Here is a 20,258-nt window from a genome sequence, read left to right as displayed (position 1 = left end):
TATCCTTTAACCAACGTGCAGAATATAGTGTTATAATTACAGAGAAAGTACAGATTGAAAATAGTGCAAGGGATGTTGTGAGACAGATTTGGAGATCAGATTGCTCCTTAACTTATGATAGCACTGTTCAGTAGTCTGATAACAGCGGGGAAGTAGCTGTTCCTGAATCTCATGTTACTTACTGTTAAGCCTTTGTATCTTGTGCCACATGACATTATATTGTGTTTAGTTCCAGGCACCCCACTTGCACAGAGATGAAGGTATTGAAGAGGATGTAGAGAAGATTTAGCAGATGGTACCAGTAATATGGGACTTTGGAAATGTGTAGAATCTGGGCTAGTTCTTCTTAAAGCCGTGAAAGAAAGAGGGAGGAAATATATAACGAGAGACAAAATCATTAAGGGTTTGGTGGAAAATGTTACATGGAGCCCAATTATATTGATAAGAGATGTTGGTAAGGTGAAGAGAAAGCAGAAGGATATGAAAAAAAATGCATTCTGTAGTGAGTTGTGCTCTAGATTGTATTACCTGAAAGGAAATGGAAGCAGATTGAACATCAGGTTTCAACAAGCAATTAAAATAAAGGTTGGCGCGATAGTGCAGCACTAGAGTTGCTGCCTGACAGCACCAGAGGCCCAGGTTTGATCCTGACCTTGAGTGCCATCTGCACGCAGTTTGTACGTTCTCCCTGTTTCCGCCAAGTGCTCCATTTTCCTCCCACGTCTCAAAGACATGCGGGTTTGTAGGTTAATTGGCTTATATAAATCGTCCTTCACTGTGTGTAAGATAGAGCTAGTGTACGGGTGATTGCTGGTCAGCGCAGTTTCAGTGGGCAAAAGGGCCTGTTTCCACGCTGCATCTCTAAACTAAATTAAACTAAAATAGGAAGAATATAAAGAGGTGTAGGGAGAGGCAAGGTCAGTGTGACAAATTGGATGTGTGTTCCAGACCTGATCATGTACATTGAGTATGAGCAGATTATAAAGTATGACAACAATGATATTCTTTCCTTTTCTGAATTATTTCATGTGCAAGGCTTTGAAATGGAAATGCCTCGGGGAGAAAGAAGAACAGGGTGAGCGAAAGAAGGAAAGGTAGGCTTTATTGAGGTAAGCATTTCTCCTGCTATCCTGCCTCATTCCACCCCTCCAGCCTATACCCTTCCCTCTGGCTTTACATTTAATTCCTCTCCACTCATTATCTGACAGCCTTTTCACCTCTAGCCTTTGTCACTGACTCTACCTGTCTGCCAATCACGCCCCCCTCCCCCCCCCCCCCCCCCCCCCCTCACCTGCATCCACTTTATTGGACTTTACTGGATTTTGTTTTGCACTAAATGTTATTCCCTTTATCCTGTATCTGTACACTGTGGAGCACTCAATTGTAATTATGTACAGCCTTTCCACTGACTGGATAGCTCACAGCAAAAAAGCTTTTCACTGTACCCTGGTGCACATGACAATAAATCAAACTAAAGTAAACCATCACTTGCCAGGCTTTGCCCTGCCCCCATCTCTCTTTTCAAGCTTGCTCCCCCCCCCCCTATTCCATTAGTCTGAAGAAGGGTCCCAACCCGAAACATCGCCTGTCCATTCCCTCCAGTGATGCTGCCTGACTTGCTCAGTTACTCCCACACTTTGTATTTTCAGGTGCTTGTGCAGCATCATTGGTGACTCTGACTTTACCGAGGAAGACACACAAGTGAAGAGCGCTCAAAAGGACACAAAGTGCTGGAGTAACTCAGTTGGTCAGGCAGCATCTCTGGAGAACACGGATAGGAGACGTTTTGGCTCAAGACCCTTGTTCAGATCTCTATGAATTCTGCTTTCTCTGTGAATCTTCGACCATGTTCTGAACAGGATTATTCAGGTACCGACCTGAAACATCGCCTATCCATATCCTCTAGAGATGCTGCCTGGCCCACTGAGTTACTCCAGCGCTTTGTGTCTGTTTTTCTGGAAACCAGCAACTGCAGTTTTTTTTGTTTCTACTTCTTATTAATAGATCCAGGTTTACTTCATTTGTTATCTCTGACCAATAAGGAGATTGTCTCTAATAGAACACAAAGTGCTGGAGTAACTCAGGGGGCGAGGCAGTATTTCTAGAGGACATCAATAGGTGACGTTGGGTTGGGATCCTTCTTCAGAGTGCTCAATATTGCTCATTCCTCATGAATGATTAAATATATAATATTTCTATACAATATGACAACAGTCAGTTAAAACAGCAATCAGAGATTAAACAGAGTAACCCATCTGCACACTGAGGTGGATGCTCAAGATTCCACAGCCATAATTTTGAAAAGCTTTCTGATCTTTAGTTTTATTAGCTACATGCATCACAGCTTGGTTTGGGAACAGCTCTGTCCAAGCCAGCAAGACATCCTCTAGAGATGTTGCCTGACCCGCTGAGTTACTCCAGTACTTTGTGCCTTCCTACACGATCAAGCACATTTTCTTCACAGTCATTCTCTTTGCACTGAAAATAGACACAAAATGCTAGAGTTACTCAGCGGGTCGGGCAGCATCTCCGGAGAAAATAAATAGGTGCCTTTTTGGGATCGAGACCCTTCTTCAGTCATCAGCCTTCAGTCTTCTTCAGCCGTTTCTCCAGCGATGCTGCCTGACCCGCTGAGTTACCCCAGCGTTTTATGATGTTCGGTGTAAACCAGCTTCTGTAGTTCATTCCTACACATTCTCTTTGCACTACCTGTTGTACTTGCGTGTGACTTGACTGCACTCATGTATAGTATGACTTTACTGGATAGCACGCAAAAAGCTTTTCACTGGACCTCGGTACACGTGACAGTGATAAACCAATATCTTTATTCAAACCTTGCGCACGATACATATTTATTTCAATCAAATAGCCCACATCGAAATCATGAAATGCTAACTTTCGTAGAAAAATACGTACAAAATATACTGCAACAGTCTCTGCCCCGAGGAGATGCTGTGTATACATACACTTTCACTTTGAAAGATGTAGAATAAGAAAGACAATCTCTGCCGCGCTTCATTAAGAGACATCTTTGCCCTGATTCTAGCCACGCGGATGCTGTTAATCCAGGAGAGTGATTAGGACATGGTCATCTTGCCCCTGCCATAACATTTCCCCCGGGAAGTCCACCAACGCATGTTTCCGCGCCCTCATCAAAATGCCAACCACTTTATCCGAGATGGTGACATATCTGTCGAAGAGCCTGCCGAAGGTGATTCTGGTCTTCCCGTCCTTGCCCTGAGCGCCCATGTCTCTGATGATGTAGCACAGTTCGTCAATCTCCCTGCGGACGTGTCTCTGGGCTCTCTCGCCCCTCTCCGCCGACTCGCTCCCCTCCTTGGGCCGCCCATAGCCCCGGTCTCCCTTCTTCAGACGCAAGGTCATGGCGTAATCATAGTCAAAGTCCTCACTGAAAGGGTTGAGCTTTTGCTTCTCGATGTGATCCTCAGCCCACCGGAGCCAAGTGCTCCTCAGATCTCCCATCGTGTGCACATGGACCTTTCGGAGCAACCTTTTCCTCTTCACCCCATCCTTCCCCTCGCACTCTTCTTCATCCCCCTCTTTCCTCTTCTCTCTTCCCCCATCGCTGGCCATGCTGCCGTTGGCCATCGGCTCCTTGCCTTCCCTCTCTGCTGTCGTCCAACTCTCGGCGATCTCTGACGCCTTGCTCTGGCGAAGACGTCTTCGGGTTGGGGACCTGTCGCCCAGAAAGGGTTTCGGTGCCTCCTCCAACGCCGGCTGGTTGAAGCGATCGGTCATCAGACTCACCAGCTCGTTGCTCTTCGTGGTCTTCCTGCCGCCCACGGTTTTAACCACGGGGAGAGTCCTGATGGACAGCCCAATCTCTTGAGGTGCCATCGGTTCTTTCACAGACACCACGTCGTTCCCGTTGGAGCTGCTTTTTGGTTTGAGCTGCGGCTGTCCAGCTGTCTGCATCTCAGGCACACAAGGACAACACTCCTTGACGTGGTCTTCCTCGGCCGAGCTGCTGGGCTGCCAGCCCACCGGTTGTGTTTTCTGCCTGTCCGTGTGTTCATTTGCCCACTTCTGCCAGTTTCTAGCCAGGCTGTTCACCATGGAGACGCACCTAAACCTCCTGGCAGCTTTACTGACGGCTCTGGGAGACCTGGCCTCAGCGTTCATCCTTAGTGTTCACCCACACACTGACTGCGATAGAAAGGGAAAGTAAGCCTCGACTCTCTGCTCCCCGGGGCCGCTCTCATGCGCTTTATATAGCGCCCAGCCTGGAGGTATTTCGAATAGTATGTGGCATTTCAGCTTCAGGACAAGTGCTTGGTTCCGACTGGCGCCCGCACATGTCCACTCCCTCATTCCTAGATCGGTCTCCACTCTTCCTCCCCCCCCCCCCCCCCCCCTCTCTCTCGCTCTCCCTTATCTCTATGTCAGTCTGTCGCGTTTTCTATCTCTATCTGTCTTTCTCTCTCTGTCCACTCTCGCTATTTCACTCACTCCTCTCTATTTCTGTCTCCTTCCCACTCTTTGACTGTCTTTAACTGTCCGTCTGGCTTTCTCTGTCTATCTCTCTCCCTGTCTCTATGTATTTTCTCCCCCCCCCTCTCTCTCTCTCTCTTCCATCTCTCTCTCTCTCTCTCTCTCTCTCTCTCTCTCTCTCCCTATCTCTCTCCTGTCCCTTTCTCTTTCCCTCCCTTCATCCCTCTCTCTCCCTCCCTCCTTCCCTCCCTCTCTCTCTGGCTCTATGTATTTTCTTCCCACCCTCTCTCTTCCATCTCTCTCTCCCTATCTATCTCCTGTCCCTCTCTCTTTCCCTCCCTCCATCCCTCTCTCTCTCCCTCCCTCCCTCTCTCTATCACCCTGCTGCAGACTCTGCATCAAGATGCCAAGCCAATGTCTTGCAATCTGCAATAAAGTGACAGGCAGAACAGATAATGTCAACTCTCAGATCTAATAACAAAAAAAAGTCACAAAGTGCTGGAATAACCCAGCAGGTCAGGCAGCATCTTTGGAGAATGTGGATAGGTGATGTTTCTGGCCGGGACCTTTCTCTCTCCGTGCAGTGACATGGAGCGGCAGATGGAGAACACCATAACATCGCCCAGCCAGGTCGACACAGTGTTGCCGTCAGGACAATGGGCCTTTATGGCCAAGTTAGGTCTCCACATGTTTAACAACTCTGAAGGGTACAAGATGGAGCCGAATATGTGGTGACATTTGTGTACTGCCTCAGTGTAATCTACCATTCTTATATTCTTATACTTAAATCTAATTGTGCCTATGTTTAATAAGATTGTAGAAAGAAAAAACTGCAGATGCTGTTTAGTACACAAAAGGATACAAAGTGCCGGAGTAAATCAGCAGCTCCAGAGTTCTCCAGCATCTCTGGAGAACACGGATAGGTGACATTTCAGGTCAAGACCCTTCTTCAGACAGTAGTAAAATGGTTAAGTTTCATTTAGTTTAGTCTAGAGATACAGCATAGAAACAGGCCCTTCAGTCTAATGAGCCTGTGCCGACCAATGATCACCAATATACTAGTTCTATCCGACACAGTAGGGACAATTTTACAGAAACCAATTAACTTACAAACCGGCACATCTTTGGAAAATGGGAGCAAACTGAAGCACCCAGAGAAAACCCACGTGGGCACACGGAGAACGTACATACTCCACACAGACAGCGCCCATAGTCAGGATTGAACCTGGGCCTCTGGCGCTGTAAGGTAGCAAGTCTACCGCTGCGCCACTGTGCCGCCCCTTGCAATTGAAATGTATGCATAAAAAGACTTTCACTTTACTGAGGTAGATGTGACAATAAAGTACCATCAAACCTTTTTTTTTCCTTAACAAGGTGCTTATTTTCAATTTCTTACCCTTACACGGTATTGGAAAGATCAAAACTGCCCGGCAATTTGCAAACACCAATCAAACAGACATCACAATACAACATTGTCATCCTTTTTCACAATGCATTCAACCCCATGTGGCGACCAGCGTTCATGGAAGGCCTCTATTGTCCCTGTGGACAATGTGTGCACCGTCTCCAGGGACATATGAACATAAGCCCGGAAAAGGGGCAGGCAGTCGAATCGGCAGAACCCGCGATTGCCCGTTGCCTGGATCTGCGAATGGTCTTCTTGTCCAGGCCCAGCAGGAAACCGACAAGGAAATCACCCCACCAATCCCACCGACAGACCTTCCCCCTCCATATTGGGTGGCCATAGATCAGGAGCTTGGGGCTGAAATGCAGTCAAAACTTGAGGAGCAACCCCGTCAGATGCTATCATAGAACCGTTGTGTTTCTTGGTCAATACGCAGCAATGGGAGTGATCAGCGCGAACAGTGTAAGTCGCAGGGACTGCGGTGACCTGAGGCTCAGTGTGGTACAGAAAGCTTAATGAGAATGATTCAGCGATGAGGTAGCAGGAGATAACATAGAGTAACATGACTTTGGAATGACCGGTGTGTTATTTCTGTGTGGATGTACTCGGCGTGCAGTCTCCTGTGTTCTGCTGCACTAATCCACGACAACAGATTACACACTCTGCTGTCCTCTGTGAGTCACATGTTCCATTCAACTTCTTCCATGTAAACAGACCCATAACTTCTGACATCATGTCTACAAATGACAAGCCTTAAAGGGGCAGTGCCTTCAGCAGATGTGTTGGTGCCTGGTGAAATTAATAATTAAACTCTTTGCCATTAGTGATTAATTTGCCACTGCTGAGACACCATACGTGTATAGATACAAGGAACTGCAGGTGCTGGTTTACATAGAATGACACAAAGTGCAGGAGTTATTCAGCACCTGAAGAAGGGTCCGGACCCGAAATATCACCTATCCCTGTTCTGCAGAGATGCTGCCCGACCTGCTGAGTTACTCCAGCACTTTGTGCCTTATGGTATGTTAGAACCTATCCATACTGTCTGACTTTACCAAATTGAATTAGACAATATTTGAAACTCAGTTTTTTTGCAGTAATATTGGCAGCAAAATCAGACAAGATATGGAAATTTGAAAGCACGCACCAGCAGATTGAGGAAAAGTTTATTCCGCGCTGTTATTATCAGACTCTTAAGCAGACCTCTCCTGAGTTAGGAATGAATTCACGATCTTCCAATCCACCTCATTGTCCCCTTGCACTTTTTAAAAATCTGCACTTTCTTTGTAACTGCAAATTATATTCTGCACTCCATTTATTTTCAACATTTTACTATTTGATCTACTAATGTATGGTATGGTTTGCCTGGATTACATGCAAAACAACGTTTTTCACTGTATCTTGGCAGGCATGAAATAGTAGAACAACCACACCAATAACTCCTCAGTTCTTGTAACTCTTAAATCCGTCAATCTCATGCCATCTGCTTTAATGTCCGGCCTGTGATCCGACCATCTGCCTATCAAACCGCTCTCGCCTATGTCCACCTATTACCTGCCGTGCTTTGTCCTACCTCTCCTCTCTCCCAGCTTTCTTCCCCCCCCCCTTGCAATGTCTGAAGATGCATCGCGTCCCGAAACGTCATCTATCCATGATCTCCAGAGATTTTGCCTGACCCACTGAGTTACACCAGCACTTTGTGTCTTTTGTATAGACCAGTATCTGCAGTTCTTAGTTTCTTACGAGAGTCTGTATATCTATCTGTAAAACAGAAAGCTGTAAAATATTTAATAAATTCTGACAATGGAGAATGTATAATTGGTAGATAATCTAGTAGTTTTGATTTCACTCCCAGTGTGATTTTAGTGTAAATATAGATCGCCTTTCCTTTTAAATTGTGCCAGGGGAACTAATACAGTTAATTCTCGTCCATCTGTCATCAGTAATTTGTAAATGGCAGCATTTGAGAATAGCGTGCTTTTTCTCTGTGGTAATGTTAGGGTCTCAGGGCTGTGTCGGACTGAGTGAATCAGAATTCCTTGCAACCACCTAGCAGAAACCCAATGGCAGAGCGGGGGAGATTACAGGTGCAAAGGGAGGCATTTCAAGTCTCCTTCAAACTCAGCACATCCCCCAACACTGTAAGGCCAATGCACTGTAGTCACGATTGCCGTCTTGGAAACAAGCCAGATAATATAAGGCTGAGAGAAGACCTGATAGAAGTATATTAAATTATGAGAGGCATAGATAGGGTAGATAGTCAGAACCTTTGCCCCATGGTGGAAAAGTTAAAGACTAGAGCCACAGCTTTGAGGCAATCTTATAGAGGCGCACAAAATCATGAGGGGAATAGATAAGAATCTTTTACCCAAAGTAGGGGAATCGAGAACCGAAGGACATAGGTTTAAGGTGAGAGCGGAAAGTTTAACAGGAACCTGAGGGGCAATGATTTGACACAGAGTGCGATGGGTATATGGAACGAGCTGCCGGAGGAAGTAGTTGAGGCAGTTACTATAGCAACATTTAAAAGACATTTGGACAGGTACATGGATAGGTTCAGAGTAAAGATAAATACAAACTGCTGGAGTAACTCAGCAGGTCAGGCAGCATCTCTGGAGAAAAGAAATAAGTGACGTTTCAGGTCAAGAGCCTTCTTACACAAGGTTTAAAGGGATATGGGCTAATGTGGGCAGGTGGGACTAACATAGATGGGGCATGCACAAGCTGAATTGAAAGGCCTGTTTCCATGCTGTATGATTTTATGACTGTGATTATCCAAATAAGGCAAATGTTTGCTAACAGTAAAAAGTGCACTGGTGACTGATTTCTGTGAACAGGTGGTCACTTTGGGGTGGCTGATCCAAGTATTTGAGTCAATGTCCCGGGGAGGTGATTGGGCACTGACCTCTCTCTAGTTACATGGAATGCATGTTGTTAATTTATGAGACCAACGTTCTGCCAGAGATCTCTGCTCTCAAAATAAAAACAAGATTTGGACTCTGATTGATATCCGCAAGGAAAGGATGGAAGTCAGTGTTGACTATCAATAGAGCATGCAGTTTAAAATGCTATCCACCATAGTCATTTTACCCAGGGTAGGATTAACCTGGTGCTGGGCCTAGCATATGTTATAAAGGAGCCCTAAATACGGGACAAGGTGACGTCACCACCCGCAGCCCACGTGACCTCACCCTGCCAGCGGCCACGTGCTCCCACTACACCAATGGCGGCCGTCCGGGCCGGGAGGCGGGTTGCTACGCAAACTCCGTTAGGCGGCGTCCGGGCCTACAGTGTCTGGAGGTAGACACAAAATGCTGGAGTAACTCAGCGGGTTATCTCGGAAGAGAACATCTCGGGAGAGAAGGAATAAGTGCGTTTCAGGACGAGATCTGAAGGGAGAAGGTCTTGACCCGAAATGTCACCCATTTCTTCTCTCGAGAGATGCTGCCTGACCCGCTGAGTTACTGCAGCATTTTGTGTCTTCCTTCGATTTAAACCAGCATCTGCAGGGGGTTTTTTTCCTACCCTTCCGAAGTGTCTTGACCCGAAACGTCACCCATCTTCTGGCTGGACCTCCATGAGGCGCTTGTCTCTTGGGGGCGGGTTTGCCGGCTCCATAACGGTGGGAAAGCCAGGCCTGGTGCCGGGGGAAGCAGCCGGAGCCAGGGCCTGGATGTGACTGGGTAACCGTGAGCCTGAGGTGGGCCAGGGGGAAAGGCGGCAGCAGCAGCAGCAGCAGCGGCGGTGAGGCCGGGCGTTGGTGGAGGCCACTGGCGCTGCCCTCAGCTCCCCCGTTCCCCCTCCGCTAAGCAACCTCCGTCAGGCGGCGTCCGGGCCTACAGCACCCCCCCCCCCCCCCCCCACCCCCACCCCGGCCCAATACGGGACATGGGCGGTCCCATACGGGACAAGTCAATTTTGCTCAAAATAAGGGATGTCCCGGCTAATACGTGACAGTTGGCAGCCCAGTTAGCCTACACTGTGCGGGCCTACAGAGTCAGGGCCTACGGCGGCTAAACATTCCTCTTATTATAATATTGCCTGTCCAATTGGGTGTTTCGAGCATTTTTTACATTTTAATTTCATATTTCAAGCATCTTAGCTTTTAATGCATTTCAATCTCAAATTTGAATCAGTGTACAAAAAATGACAACGTTACAAAGCACGGTGGCTCCTCCTTTTGTTTCCCCCCCCCCTCCTCCACAGCGATCCCCCCACGCCGGGTCCTCTGTCCTCCATTGTTCTTACCCTCCCTCCCCTCACAGCAGTCCTCCACGCTATCATTGACCGTCGACCATGGGTCAACCCGCGAGGCATCGCCGTCGCCATCCCATCATCGCGAGGTTTCACTGTTGCCGCTGCCGAGGCTTCACCACTGTTGACGCCCCACTTCACACCTCTGTGGTGTCGACGCGGGTCCCAGCTGCGGGCTCCGTCGGCCCGTTCGCGCGTTCTACCTGCGAGGCCCCGGCCGGGCCCCGACACGGGCTTTTACGCGGCGATTCGGGAGGCATCGAGACTGCGGCATCGCGATAAAGGTCTCCGGCCGTGTTCCCAGTCCACAGCCGCGGCCCGTCGGAACGCGTCAGAAGAAGCTGCAGATGCTGATTTACACCGAAGATAGTCACAGAATGCTGGAGAAACTCAGCGGGATCTCTGGAGCGAAGGAATGGGTGATGTTTCGGATCGAGACCTTTCTTCAAACCAGAGGTGCCGGAGCGGCCCTCTGGTGTGCCCTGGCAGCAACGCCTCCAAAGCCTCAACATTCCTCCTGTAATGGGGCAACTAGAACTGCACACAATACTCCAAATGCAGTCTAACCAAAGTCCTATAAAGCTGCAACATGACTCCTGACTCTTACACTTTGGGATATTTTGCTTTGTGAAGGGCACTGTTCAAATACAAATTATTGTTGTTGTATTAGCTGAACCCGACCTGTGACAGATAATCGTTTCCAGTGGATAGCACATTCCTGAACCTTGGGATCTCTTCATTCTAATAGCCCACTCTACACTCTGGAAACATGTACAAGGGTTGAGGAAGACACAAAGTGCTGGAATAACTCAGCGGGTCAGGCAGCATCTCTGCAGAACATGGTAGGCGATGTTTCAGGTCAGAACCCTTCAGTCCGAAGATGGGTCCCATAGGGACCTGATACATCACCTATCCATGATCTCCAGAGATCACTCCAGCACTTTGTGTCTTTCCTTGGTAAAACAGCAACTGCAGTTCCTTTAAAGTAAAAAGAACTGCAGATGCTGGTTTATACCAAAGATAGACACAAAATGCTGGAGTAGCTCAACGGGTCAGGCAGTATCTCTGTAGAACATGGATAGGGTTTGAAGAAGGGTCCCGACCCAAAACGTCACCTATCCATTTCCTCCAGAGATGCTGCCTGACCCACTTAGTTACTCCTAGCACAGTGTTTTTCCTTGGTAAACCAGCACCTGCGGTTCCTTGTTTCTAAAGACTGAGATTTTCCATTGAACTGATCCCACTTTTTTCACAGCGGGAAGAGTTTCCAGAGAGTGAGGAATCTTCGGGCGGACATTCACCTTTGATGTGACCTCCTCAGTATTCCCCCCCCCCCATGTACTCCTGAAATCCTTCTCCTCTTTGACTAACTCAGGTCAGTCTTAAAAATGCAAACCTGTTTACCTGTTTATTTATATCCCACAGAGCAGTCGGGTGATGGAAAGTCATTAGCACGGGACAGCTGAATAATTTGACAGGTGTTGGGGGGGGGGGGGGGGGGGCAAGCATAAAATTATGGCTTCTGGTGTCAAGCAGACTACATTGGTTCACGGTTAATGTTATATGATTCACAAGCTCCTCATGCGCAATAAAGCATCTGGATAAATGCTCAGCTGACTCATGACTTAACATGTTTGAAAACAAATTGTTGGAGGGACTTGCTGGGGCAGGCAGCACCTGTGGAGGGAAATGGGCAGGCCACGTCTCAGGCTGTTTGGAATGGGGGGGGGGGGGGAATGCTTGAAAAGAGAGGTGGGACGAAGCCTGGCATGCAATAGGTGGAAAAACAAGGAACTGCAGATGCTGGTTTACGAAAAAAGGCACAAAGCGCTGGAGTAAGTTAGTAGGTCAGGTAGCATCTGTGGAGGGAATGGGGAGACCTCGTTTAGGGTCTTCAGATTTAGGTACTTAACAATATTTAAAAGACATTTGGACAGACAAGGATAGGAAGGGTTTAGAAGGATATGGGCCAAACGGAGGCAGGTGGGGCTGGTGTAGATGGGACATCTTGGTTGGCATGGGTAAGTTGGGCCGAAGAGTCTGTTCCATTGTGTATGACTCTACGATTCATTGGCGTGGGGAAGAGGGGGGGGGGGGTTGAAGGAGAAAGCTGTGTTACCCCAGCACTTTGTGTCTTCTTTTGTAAACCAACATCTATAGTTGCTTGTTTCTCCACCCATCACTTGCCAGGTTTTGTCTCGCTCCCACCTCTTTACCAGCTTATTTCAAATTAGTTTGAAAAAGGGTTATTTTCACCTCTAGCCTTTGTCCATTCAACTGCCAGTCAAAAAGAACCTCTCACCGTCATCCAACCATCACCTGCCATGCTTTGTCCCACTCCCACGAGCTTTTCCTCCCCCATTGCAATCAGTCTGAAGAAGGGTCTCGACCCAAAATGTCATCTTTCCATGTCCTCCAGAAATGCTGCCTGACCCGCTGAGTTACTTAAGCACCAGCTTATGATGTATCTTGTGTACTATCTCAATGTAATCTACCATACCTACATTCTTGTACTTAGGTATGATTCTGCCGATGTATAGTAAGGTTTGTGCTGAACTGTTAGAAAAAAAAAAAGGAATTTCTCTGTGCCTAGGTACATGTGACATTAAAGTACCATTGAACCATTGAGACAACTGTCAGGATTAGGTTCTCAATAAGTTGACCAGCAGATGGTGACACAGTCACAGCAACAAGCATTTTAACATTATGAAATATATTTCACAAAGTTATAGAGTCACGTAGCACAGAAACAGGCCCTTCAGCCCAACCTGTCTATGCTGACAAGATGCTCCATCTAAGCTAGTCCCATTTACCTGCATTTGTTGCATATCCCTCTAAGCTTTCCTGGATCTCGGATGTCCTGGAGTGGATATACTGAAGAAAGATCAGTTTGAAGAAGGGTCCTGACCTGAAATATCATCTGTCCAGTCCCTTCACACATGCTGCTGACCTGCTGACTTCCTCCAACACTTTGTGTTTGATTGCAGGAAATGTTTGGACCAAGTGATGCAGTGGTAGAGCTGTTGCCTTACAGTGCCAAAGACCTAGGTTTGGTCATGACTATGGGTGCTGTCTGTGCGGAGTTTGTATGTTCTCCCCGTGACGGCGTGAGTTTTCTACGGTTGCCCCAGATCCTACGCAATCGATGATTCTTCACACGTTATCCCAGGGCAATCAAATGACTCTCCACATGTTATACTACAACAATCAAATGATTCTTCACTCTATTCTATGCAATCAAATAATTCTTCACACGTTATCCAATTGGATCATTCTTCACTCTTTCTGAAAAGGCCTTTATTTCCTACATTATAGCACGCAACAAAAGATTTTCACTGTACCTCAATACGTGTGACAATAAACTAAACTAAATTAAACATTTCTGCTACTTTTAAACCAATATCATCAAAAGTATTCAAAGAAAACAAACAGCCCAATGTTTCAGACATTGCTGTAATTTTTCCCTTGGGTTTGACTTGGAGCTCCGTGCAAATTAATATTTGACTTCAGGAGGTTCCAGGTCTTTTCTGGAGAATTGGCTATGAGATGTGACAGGTTTATTGGTGAGTGGATTAAATTCTCCAATTGTTTCCTCATTCTTGAGGGGAAAAAAAGGCAGGCATAAATCTAGCATGAAAGAGGCCATAAAATGTGTGGGGCTGGTGGAGAGACCTCAGTACAAGAACCACATCTGTGCTTCACAAAAGCCAGATGTGGAGCACACTGTCGCAGTGTGAACCCGAGGTTGCTTGTCCTTCTCCCGAAGCTTTGACAGGTTAAATTTACTGTCTAGTCTCAGAGGACATTGCTGCAATTATTCTGATTTAATTTCCTTAGTTATGAAAATAATACAATCTCAGGTCTTATCCCAATGGACGAGGAATATATGCGAGGTGGAGAAATATTAAAATATATCTTTCAGGCATAAAAATATCAGGCTGCACAAAGGCACACGGTAGAGCCTGTCTCACCGCGCCACAGATCCGGCTTTGATCCTGACCTCGGCTGCCATCTGTGCGGAGTTTGCACGTTCTCCCTGTGACCACGTGGGTTTCCACCGGGTGCTCCAGTTTCCTCCCACATCCCAAAGACGTGCGGTTTTATTGGTTAATTGGCCCTGTAAATCGTCCCAAGTGTGCAGGCAGTGGATGAGAAAGTGGGATTACATAGAACTAGTGTGAACGGGTGATCAACGGTCAGCGTGGACTCAGTAGGCCAAAGGGCCTGTTTCAACGCTGTATCTCTACAATAAATTAAATGGTTGTGCCAAACATGATACCAAAAAAACTAGTCACCTCTGCACATGTTCCATATCCCTCCATTCCCTACATATCCATGTTCCTATCCAAATGCCTCTTAAACGCCACTGTCGTTTCTGCCTCCACCACCAATTAATAATTAAAATCAAATGTGTAAGAAGGAACTGCAAATGCTGGTTTAAGTCGAAGACAGATACAAAAAGTTGGAGTAACTCAGCGGGACAGGCAGCATCTCTGGAGATAAGGAATGGGTGATGTTTCGGATCAAGACCCTTCTTCAGTCCTTGACTGCTATAAATTAAGAAGCAGAATATAATACAATCTGATGTGTTTTATTTAATAGAAGTTTATTTTAATGGATTTTCCAAAGTCATTGATGCAAAGCACTATTCACCGGGTGGCACCAGCAATGGCTGCCTCGCCAACAGTCTGTCTGTCCTTTCCTTCTTTGTGTTTAAATAGTATGTGTTAAATGTATGTTTTTAGTGTTGTTTAGCTTGTTTTATGTGAGGGGTTGGGGGAGGGGGGGCGGTTGGGGGAAACTTTTTCCGATCTCTTACCTCGACGGAGATGCGATTTTTCCCCGTATCGTATCTCTGTCCGCACTGCGGCCTAACATCAAGGAATTGGAGGGCTTTGCTGTAAACCAACTTTTGAGAGCTCCACTGCGGGTGCCTGTGGACCTAACATCGCGGAGCTCGCGATCCTTTTGCCAGGGATCGACCTCGGAGCTCCATCTGTGGGTGCATGCGGCATGCATCACAGAGCCCGTGGTGACTGGGCAGAGACCGACATCGGGAACTCCAAGCTGCGGGAGTTTCGACCGCCCCTACGCAGGAGTTTCAATCGCCCCGACGCGGGAATTTCGATGGCCCGATGCGGGGTCTTCGACCATCGGCTGCGGGAGCTTTGATCGCCCCAACGGATGGTTCGACTGCCAAGACTGCGGGAGAAATAAAGAGGAAGGAGCTTGGACTTTTTTGCCCTCCGTCACAGTGAGGAATGTGGGGAATCTGCTGAGGTGGATGTTTACGTTAACTTTTATGTATCTGTGTGTCTTGTTGCTTTTTTATCGTATGGCTGTATGGTAATTCGCATATCACTGTACCTTAAATGGTACGTGACAATAAAAGACTTTTGAAACCTTTGAAGTTCCTTATACACCCATAATTCTGATTTGATCTGAAAGAAAATTAAAATTTGTTCTGCCTAAATTTCAATAGGCAGTGCAAAACCAAATTAATTTGGAGTACACTTTTAAAAATCTATCGGAGCCTAGGCAAATAATCCTATGGAATGATAGATGATTGCATACCTGCCAATAAATTTATAATCAAAGACTTGTCCCACCCAGCCATTCCGTTTTCTCCCTCTTCCCATCCGGCAGAAGAAACAGAAGCTTGAAAGCGCGCACCACCAGACTCAGGAACAGCTTCTTCCCTTGTTTTCAGGCTTCTGTATGGTCCTTCCATAACATAGGGAACCGTACGATTCACCTCGACCCCATTGCGGACATTGGACTTTATCTCTGGAACTGGTGTGCTACAATGCTGAGAACTATATTCTGCACTCTGTATCTTTGCCTTTACTCTATTGTACTTGAGTTTAGCTTGATTGTTTTTATGAATGGTATTATCCGATCTGATTGGATAGCATGCAAAACAAAGCTTTTCACTGTATTTCAGTACACTTGAGAATAATAAACCTAAACGGCACATTATTCCTGTAGAGCACAGAATACTAGAGACACTTAGACAGGTACATGGATAGGAAAGGTTTAGAAGAGATGGGCCAAATGTGAGCAAATGGGATTTATGTAGAAGGATGGTGAATCTGTGGAATTCATTGCCACAGACGGCTGTGGATGTCAAGATTTGGTTATTTTTAAGGGGGAGATTGACAGATTCTTGATTCGTAAGGGTGTCAAAGGTTACGGGGAGAAGACAGGAGAATGGTTTGAGAGGGAAAGATAGATCAGCCAAGATTGAATGGTGGAGTAGACTCGATGGGGTGAGTGGCTTACTTCTGTTCCTATATGAACATATGAATTTATCTATATCAGTCTGAAGAAGGGACCTGACTCCAAATGTCGCCTGTCCATGTCCTCCATTGATGCTGCCTGACCCGCTGAGTTCCTCCAGCACTTTGTGTTCTGCACAAGAGTTCAGCGACAATGAGGAGGGCTGCCACGAGCAAATGCTGAGAGCGTAGGGGGGCCTGTGCTGCTGGGTGCTAGGAGGGCCACCGAGAATGAAGGGGGGCCCAGCGGATGTGTGGCAAGCCTGGTTCACCACTGCGAGCAGAAGATAAGACTGTTCGATGGCCTCTTTGTAACTTTGTCGGCGCCAGAAGCATGGCGAATCATTGTGTGCTGCCTAGGTGAGGCCTGCTGTATGATTTTATGGGTTTTATGTGAAACAAAGCATTTCACTGTACCTAGCTAGGTACATGTGACAAGAAAGTATAATTGAATCATTGCTTCTGCCTTTGCTTGCGTCTCGCATCTTATTCCAACTCAGTGAGGAGAGCAACAAATATAGCCGCTTCATGGAATGTGTACCGGCAGCTGAAAATGTATGATTCTGCACAGACAACTTTGTCACCATCTCCTCTCTGCACTCACCAATGCTATTTTTACAGAACGAATCTCAAAAACACTCGGGTTGACAGATGGTGAGAGGCTTGGGAGATAAGATTCTGCCAGAACGTGTGAGCTGATTTACCCCAGGCCCACAAACTCTCCCCTTTGTTCAATATATTCCCATTATTATCCACTCTCCAGCTCCGGAAGCAACTGGGGAAGTCACCATTTCCTGCCTACCTTTACATACCCTTGAGAAGCTACTGGCGAACTACCTCTCAAACCAACTTCTGGTTCTTCTGTAGAAACTGCAGTTGCTGCCTGACAGCCCCAGAGACCCGGGTTCGATCCTGACTACGGATTTTGTACGTTCTTCCTGTGACCACATGGGTTTCCTCCAGGTGCTCCAATTTCCTCCAACATTCCAAAGACGTGCTGGTTTGTAAGTTAATTTGCTTCTGTAAATTGTCCCAAGGATAGAACATGTGTATGGGTGATCAAAGGTGGGTGTGGATTCGGTGAGCCGAAGGGCCTGTTCCTTCGCTGTGTCTCTAAACTAAACAACACTAAACTGAGGCAGCTGGAGGTCTTTTGCCACACGCAGAATGCTAGATCAATGGTGGTCGGAGGCATTGGGTTTAACTGGTTAGCAACATGGGCTTAATTGGTTGGAAGTCACTGGTCTAACTGATTGATAGGATTGAGTTTAGCGGCATTGGGTTTTAACCAGTTGGAGGAATTGAGTGTAACAAGGTATTTGGTTTAAGGTTTCACGGGTTGGAGGCATTGGGTTTAACTGGTTAGTAGCATTGAGTATACCTGGATGGAGCTCTTGGGAGGTATTTGGTTTAAGCAGTTGATAGCATTCGGTTTAATTGGTTTGAGGCAATGGGTTTAACCAGTTGAGTTCATTGAGTTTAACGGGTTGATAGCGTTTGGTTAGATCTGTGCAAGCCTCACATGTTGCATTAGAAGTCCAAGGGCCTAATCATCATGGTGGTGGCCTGCAGGGAGTAACTGGGGCTCCTGAAGTAGTGCCACTTGATGCCGTTGAGCTTTCGCAGATGGTTGCCAGCTGCGTAGTACATCCCATTGAGGTTGGACAGGCCACAGGCATCGAACCACCAGCCTGAGGGGAGAGAGAGGCAGGTTCAAAGTCAGTCCTGATCCCAGTTACGGGATGCCCCAATCCGTTAAACCCAATGCCGTCAACTAGTTAAACTCAATGCTACCAACTAGTTAAACCCAATGTTACCAACTAGTTAAACCCAATGTTACCAACTAGTTAAACCCAATGTTACTAACTAGTTAAACCCAATGCTACCAACTAGTTAAACCCAATGTCTCCAAACAGATAAACCCAATGTCTCCAACTAATTAAACCCAATGTCTCCAACCAGTTAAACCCAATGCTATGACTAGTTAAACCCAATTACCAACTAGTTAAACCCAATGTCTCCACCTAGTTAAACCCAATGCCTCAAACAGATTAAACCTAATGCTACCAACTGGTTAAACCAGATACCTTTAATTGCCTGAAGAAGTTACCTCTAACTGCCTAAAGTCTGAAGAAGGGTCCCAAACAAAAACTTTGCCCTTCTTTTTTACCCCAGAGATGCTGCCTGACCCGCTGAGTTCCTCCTTACACCTGGTGTCTATCTTTGGTATAAACACACATGTGTAGTTCTTTGTTTCTACCTTTAACTGGTTAAATTAATGCCTTAAACCAGTTAACTAATTCCATCACGTTAAACCAATACCTCCAACCACACCACTCCCTCCCCCCACTCCTCCCCTCCCCCCCCCCCCCCCCCCACCAAAGCTGGGTCTCCGGCTCTGTGAGGCAGCAGTTCTACCAGTTGCATCACTGTATACCGCCCTTAATAATTTGTGGAGTGGCCTTAAAGAGTCACAAGCAAAAGACAAAAAGTGCGGGATGAACTCAGTGGGTCAGCCAGCATCTGTGGAGGGTAATGGACACCTTTTCTGTTTTCCGCAGAGACCGTTCCCTCCGTACCTCCCTGGTCCACTCGTCCCTTTCCACCCAAACCCCCCCTCCACAGGTACTTTCCCCTGCAACCGCAGGAGATGCAACACCTCTCCCTTTACCTAACCCCTCGATCATCCAAGGACCCAAACAGTCTTTCCAGGGGAGTCAGAGGTTCACCTGCACCTCCTCCAACCTCATCTATTGTATCCACTGTTCCAGATGTCAACTTCTCTACATCGGCGAGACCAAGCGCAGGTTCGGCGATCGTTTTGCTGAACACCTCCGCTCAGTCCGGCTTAACCAACCTGAACTTCCCCCTCCCATTCCCAATCAGACCTGGGCCTCCTCCATTGCAATTTCTTTTGACTTTCTAAGCTCTCTCAGATCAAAGGTGTATGGTCACTCTGAGCAGGGATGTGGGTGGGTGGTGGGAGGGTGGTGTAGGGAGGGGGGGCACCCTCGTACCTCCAGTTAACAGCAGCGCACACTTGCAGTGGCAGTTGTCGTTGTCCGCGTCATTGGTGCTGAAACTGACCCCGTGAGCTGCCAGGCTGCTCTGGAGCCCTGCTGTGCCTCTGTATCCCCTCACGAAGAGCCTGCGGGAAGGAAAGATGGTTGGCAAACTTGCAGACGACACTATGATAGCTGGGGTCGCAGACTCCAGGAAGACCCAGCCATGTAGAAGCAATGGCCAAGAAACCACTGCACCACCTCTACAAGTTTAGAGGTACAGCGCGCAAAACAGGCCCTTCAGCCCACCGAGTCCACGCCGACCAAAGATCCCCATCCACTAGCACTATCCAACACATTAGGGACAATTTACATTTTTTACCAAAGCCAATTAACCTACAAACCTGTATGTCTTTTGAGTGCGGGAGGAAATCGGAGAACCCGGACAAAACTCATGCGGTCACGGGCAGAACGTACAAATGTAGAATTCAACGCATGTCCCTAATACTGAGAGGTGGTGGGGCAGCAGCCAGGGCCGTTTTTACAGCATTATGGGCCCCCGGGCAAAGCAGTGTACTGGGGCCCCTACCGTTACTCTACCCCACCCCCCTTTCCCTACCAGCCCCCCCCCTGTCGTGCCGGCAAAAAGCACTTACCGAAAAGCACTTAGCGATGGACTTAGGGTACTACATTGTTGCGAAAAGCACTTACAGATCGCTGTGAGAAGCACTTAGTGACCGAAAATGTTGCCAAAAAAGCACTTATTGAACCTACATTTTTAAAGTAGTATTTATTTATTGCAAGTCACTTAACATACACAGATCAGCATGGGGCCCCTATGCTCGTGGGCCCCCGGGCAAGTGCCCA

The 20,258-nt window shown here is 47.2% G+C and overlaps 3 protein-coding genes across 5 annotated transcripts in view; 1 reads left to right on the top strand and 2 right to left on the bottom strand.

Annotated features, from left to right (window-relative positions):
• Window positions 1-20,258, top strand: part of LOC144604451 (uncharacterized) — a 60,363-nt gene that overhangs the window by 2,292 nt on the left and 37,813 nt on the right. Inside the window, exons 3-5 of one of the 3 annotated variants that reach the window (XM_078418887.1) lie at window positions 1,036-1,109; window positions 1,650-1,869; window positions 10,123-11,566. In XM_078418887.1, coding sequence (XP_078275013.1) covers window positions 1,815-1,869; window positions 10,123-10,481 — 414 coding nt within the window. In that variant the 5' untranslated portion in view covers window positions 1,036-1,109; window positions 1,650-1,814 and the 3' untranslated portion in view covers window positions 10,482-11,566. Of the gene's footprint in view, window positions 1-1,035; window positions 1,110-1,649; window positions 1,870-10,122; window positions 11,567-20,258 lie in introns of those variants that run through there. The other 2 variants (XR_013548724.1, XR_013548725.1) reach the window with 2 other exon arrangements.
• On the bottom strand, window positions 3,052-4,143 carry abraa (actin binding Rho activating protein a). Its single transcript, XM_078419307.1, has one exon. It carries the CDS (start codon window positions 4,141-4,143, stop codon window positions 3,061-3,063), a length of 1,083 nt encoding a protein of 360 aa, XP_078275433.1. The 3' UTR covers window positions 3,052-3,060.
• Window positions 13,412-20,258, bottom strand: part of angpt4 (angiopoietin 4) — a 38,885-nt gene continuing 32,038 nt past the window's right edge. The window contains exons 8-9 of the mRNA XM_078418879.1: window positions 19,407-19,537; window positions 13,412-18,080 (exon numbers count right to left, since the gene is read on the bottom strand). Of these exons, the coding sequence (XP_078275005.1) occupies window positions 17,920-18,080; window positions 19,407-19,537 (292 nt within the window). The 3' untranslated portion in view covers window positions 13,412-17,919. The remainder of the gene's footprint in view (window positions 18,081-19,406; window positions 19,538-20,258) is intronic.

Source organism: Rhinoraja longicauda, chromosome 22 (assembly GCF_053455715.1).
Source record: "Rhinoraja longicauda isolate Sanriku21f chromosome 22, sRhiLon1.1, whole genome shotgun sequence".
In the NCBI taxonomy this organism is placed as follows: Eukaryota; Metazoa; Chordata; class Chondrichthyes; order Rajiformes; family Arhynchobatidae; genus Rhinoraja; species Rhinoraja longicauda.
Note: the sequence above shows the minus strand (reverse complement) of the source record. Positions and strands in the feature narration are given on the sequence as shown.

Bases quoted from the DNA above. Each gene is read 5' to 3' on its own strand.
- abraa (XM_078419307.1), bottom strand. From the start codon at position 4,143: ATGAACGCTGAGGCCAGGTCTCCCAGAGCCGTCAGTAAAGCTGCCAGG.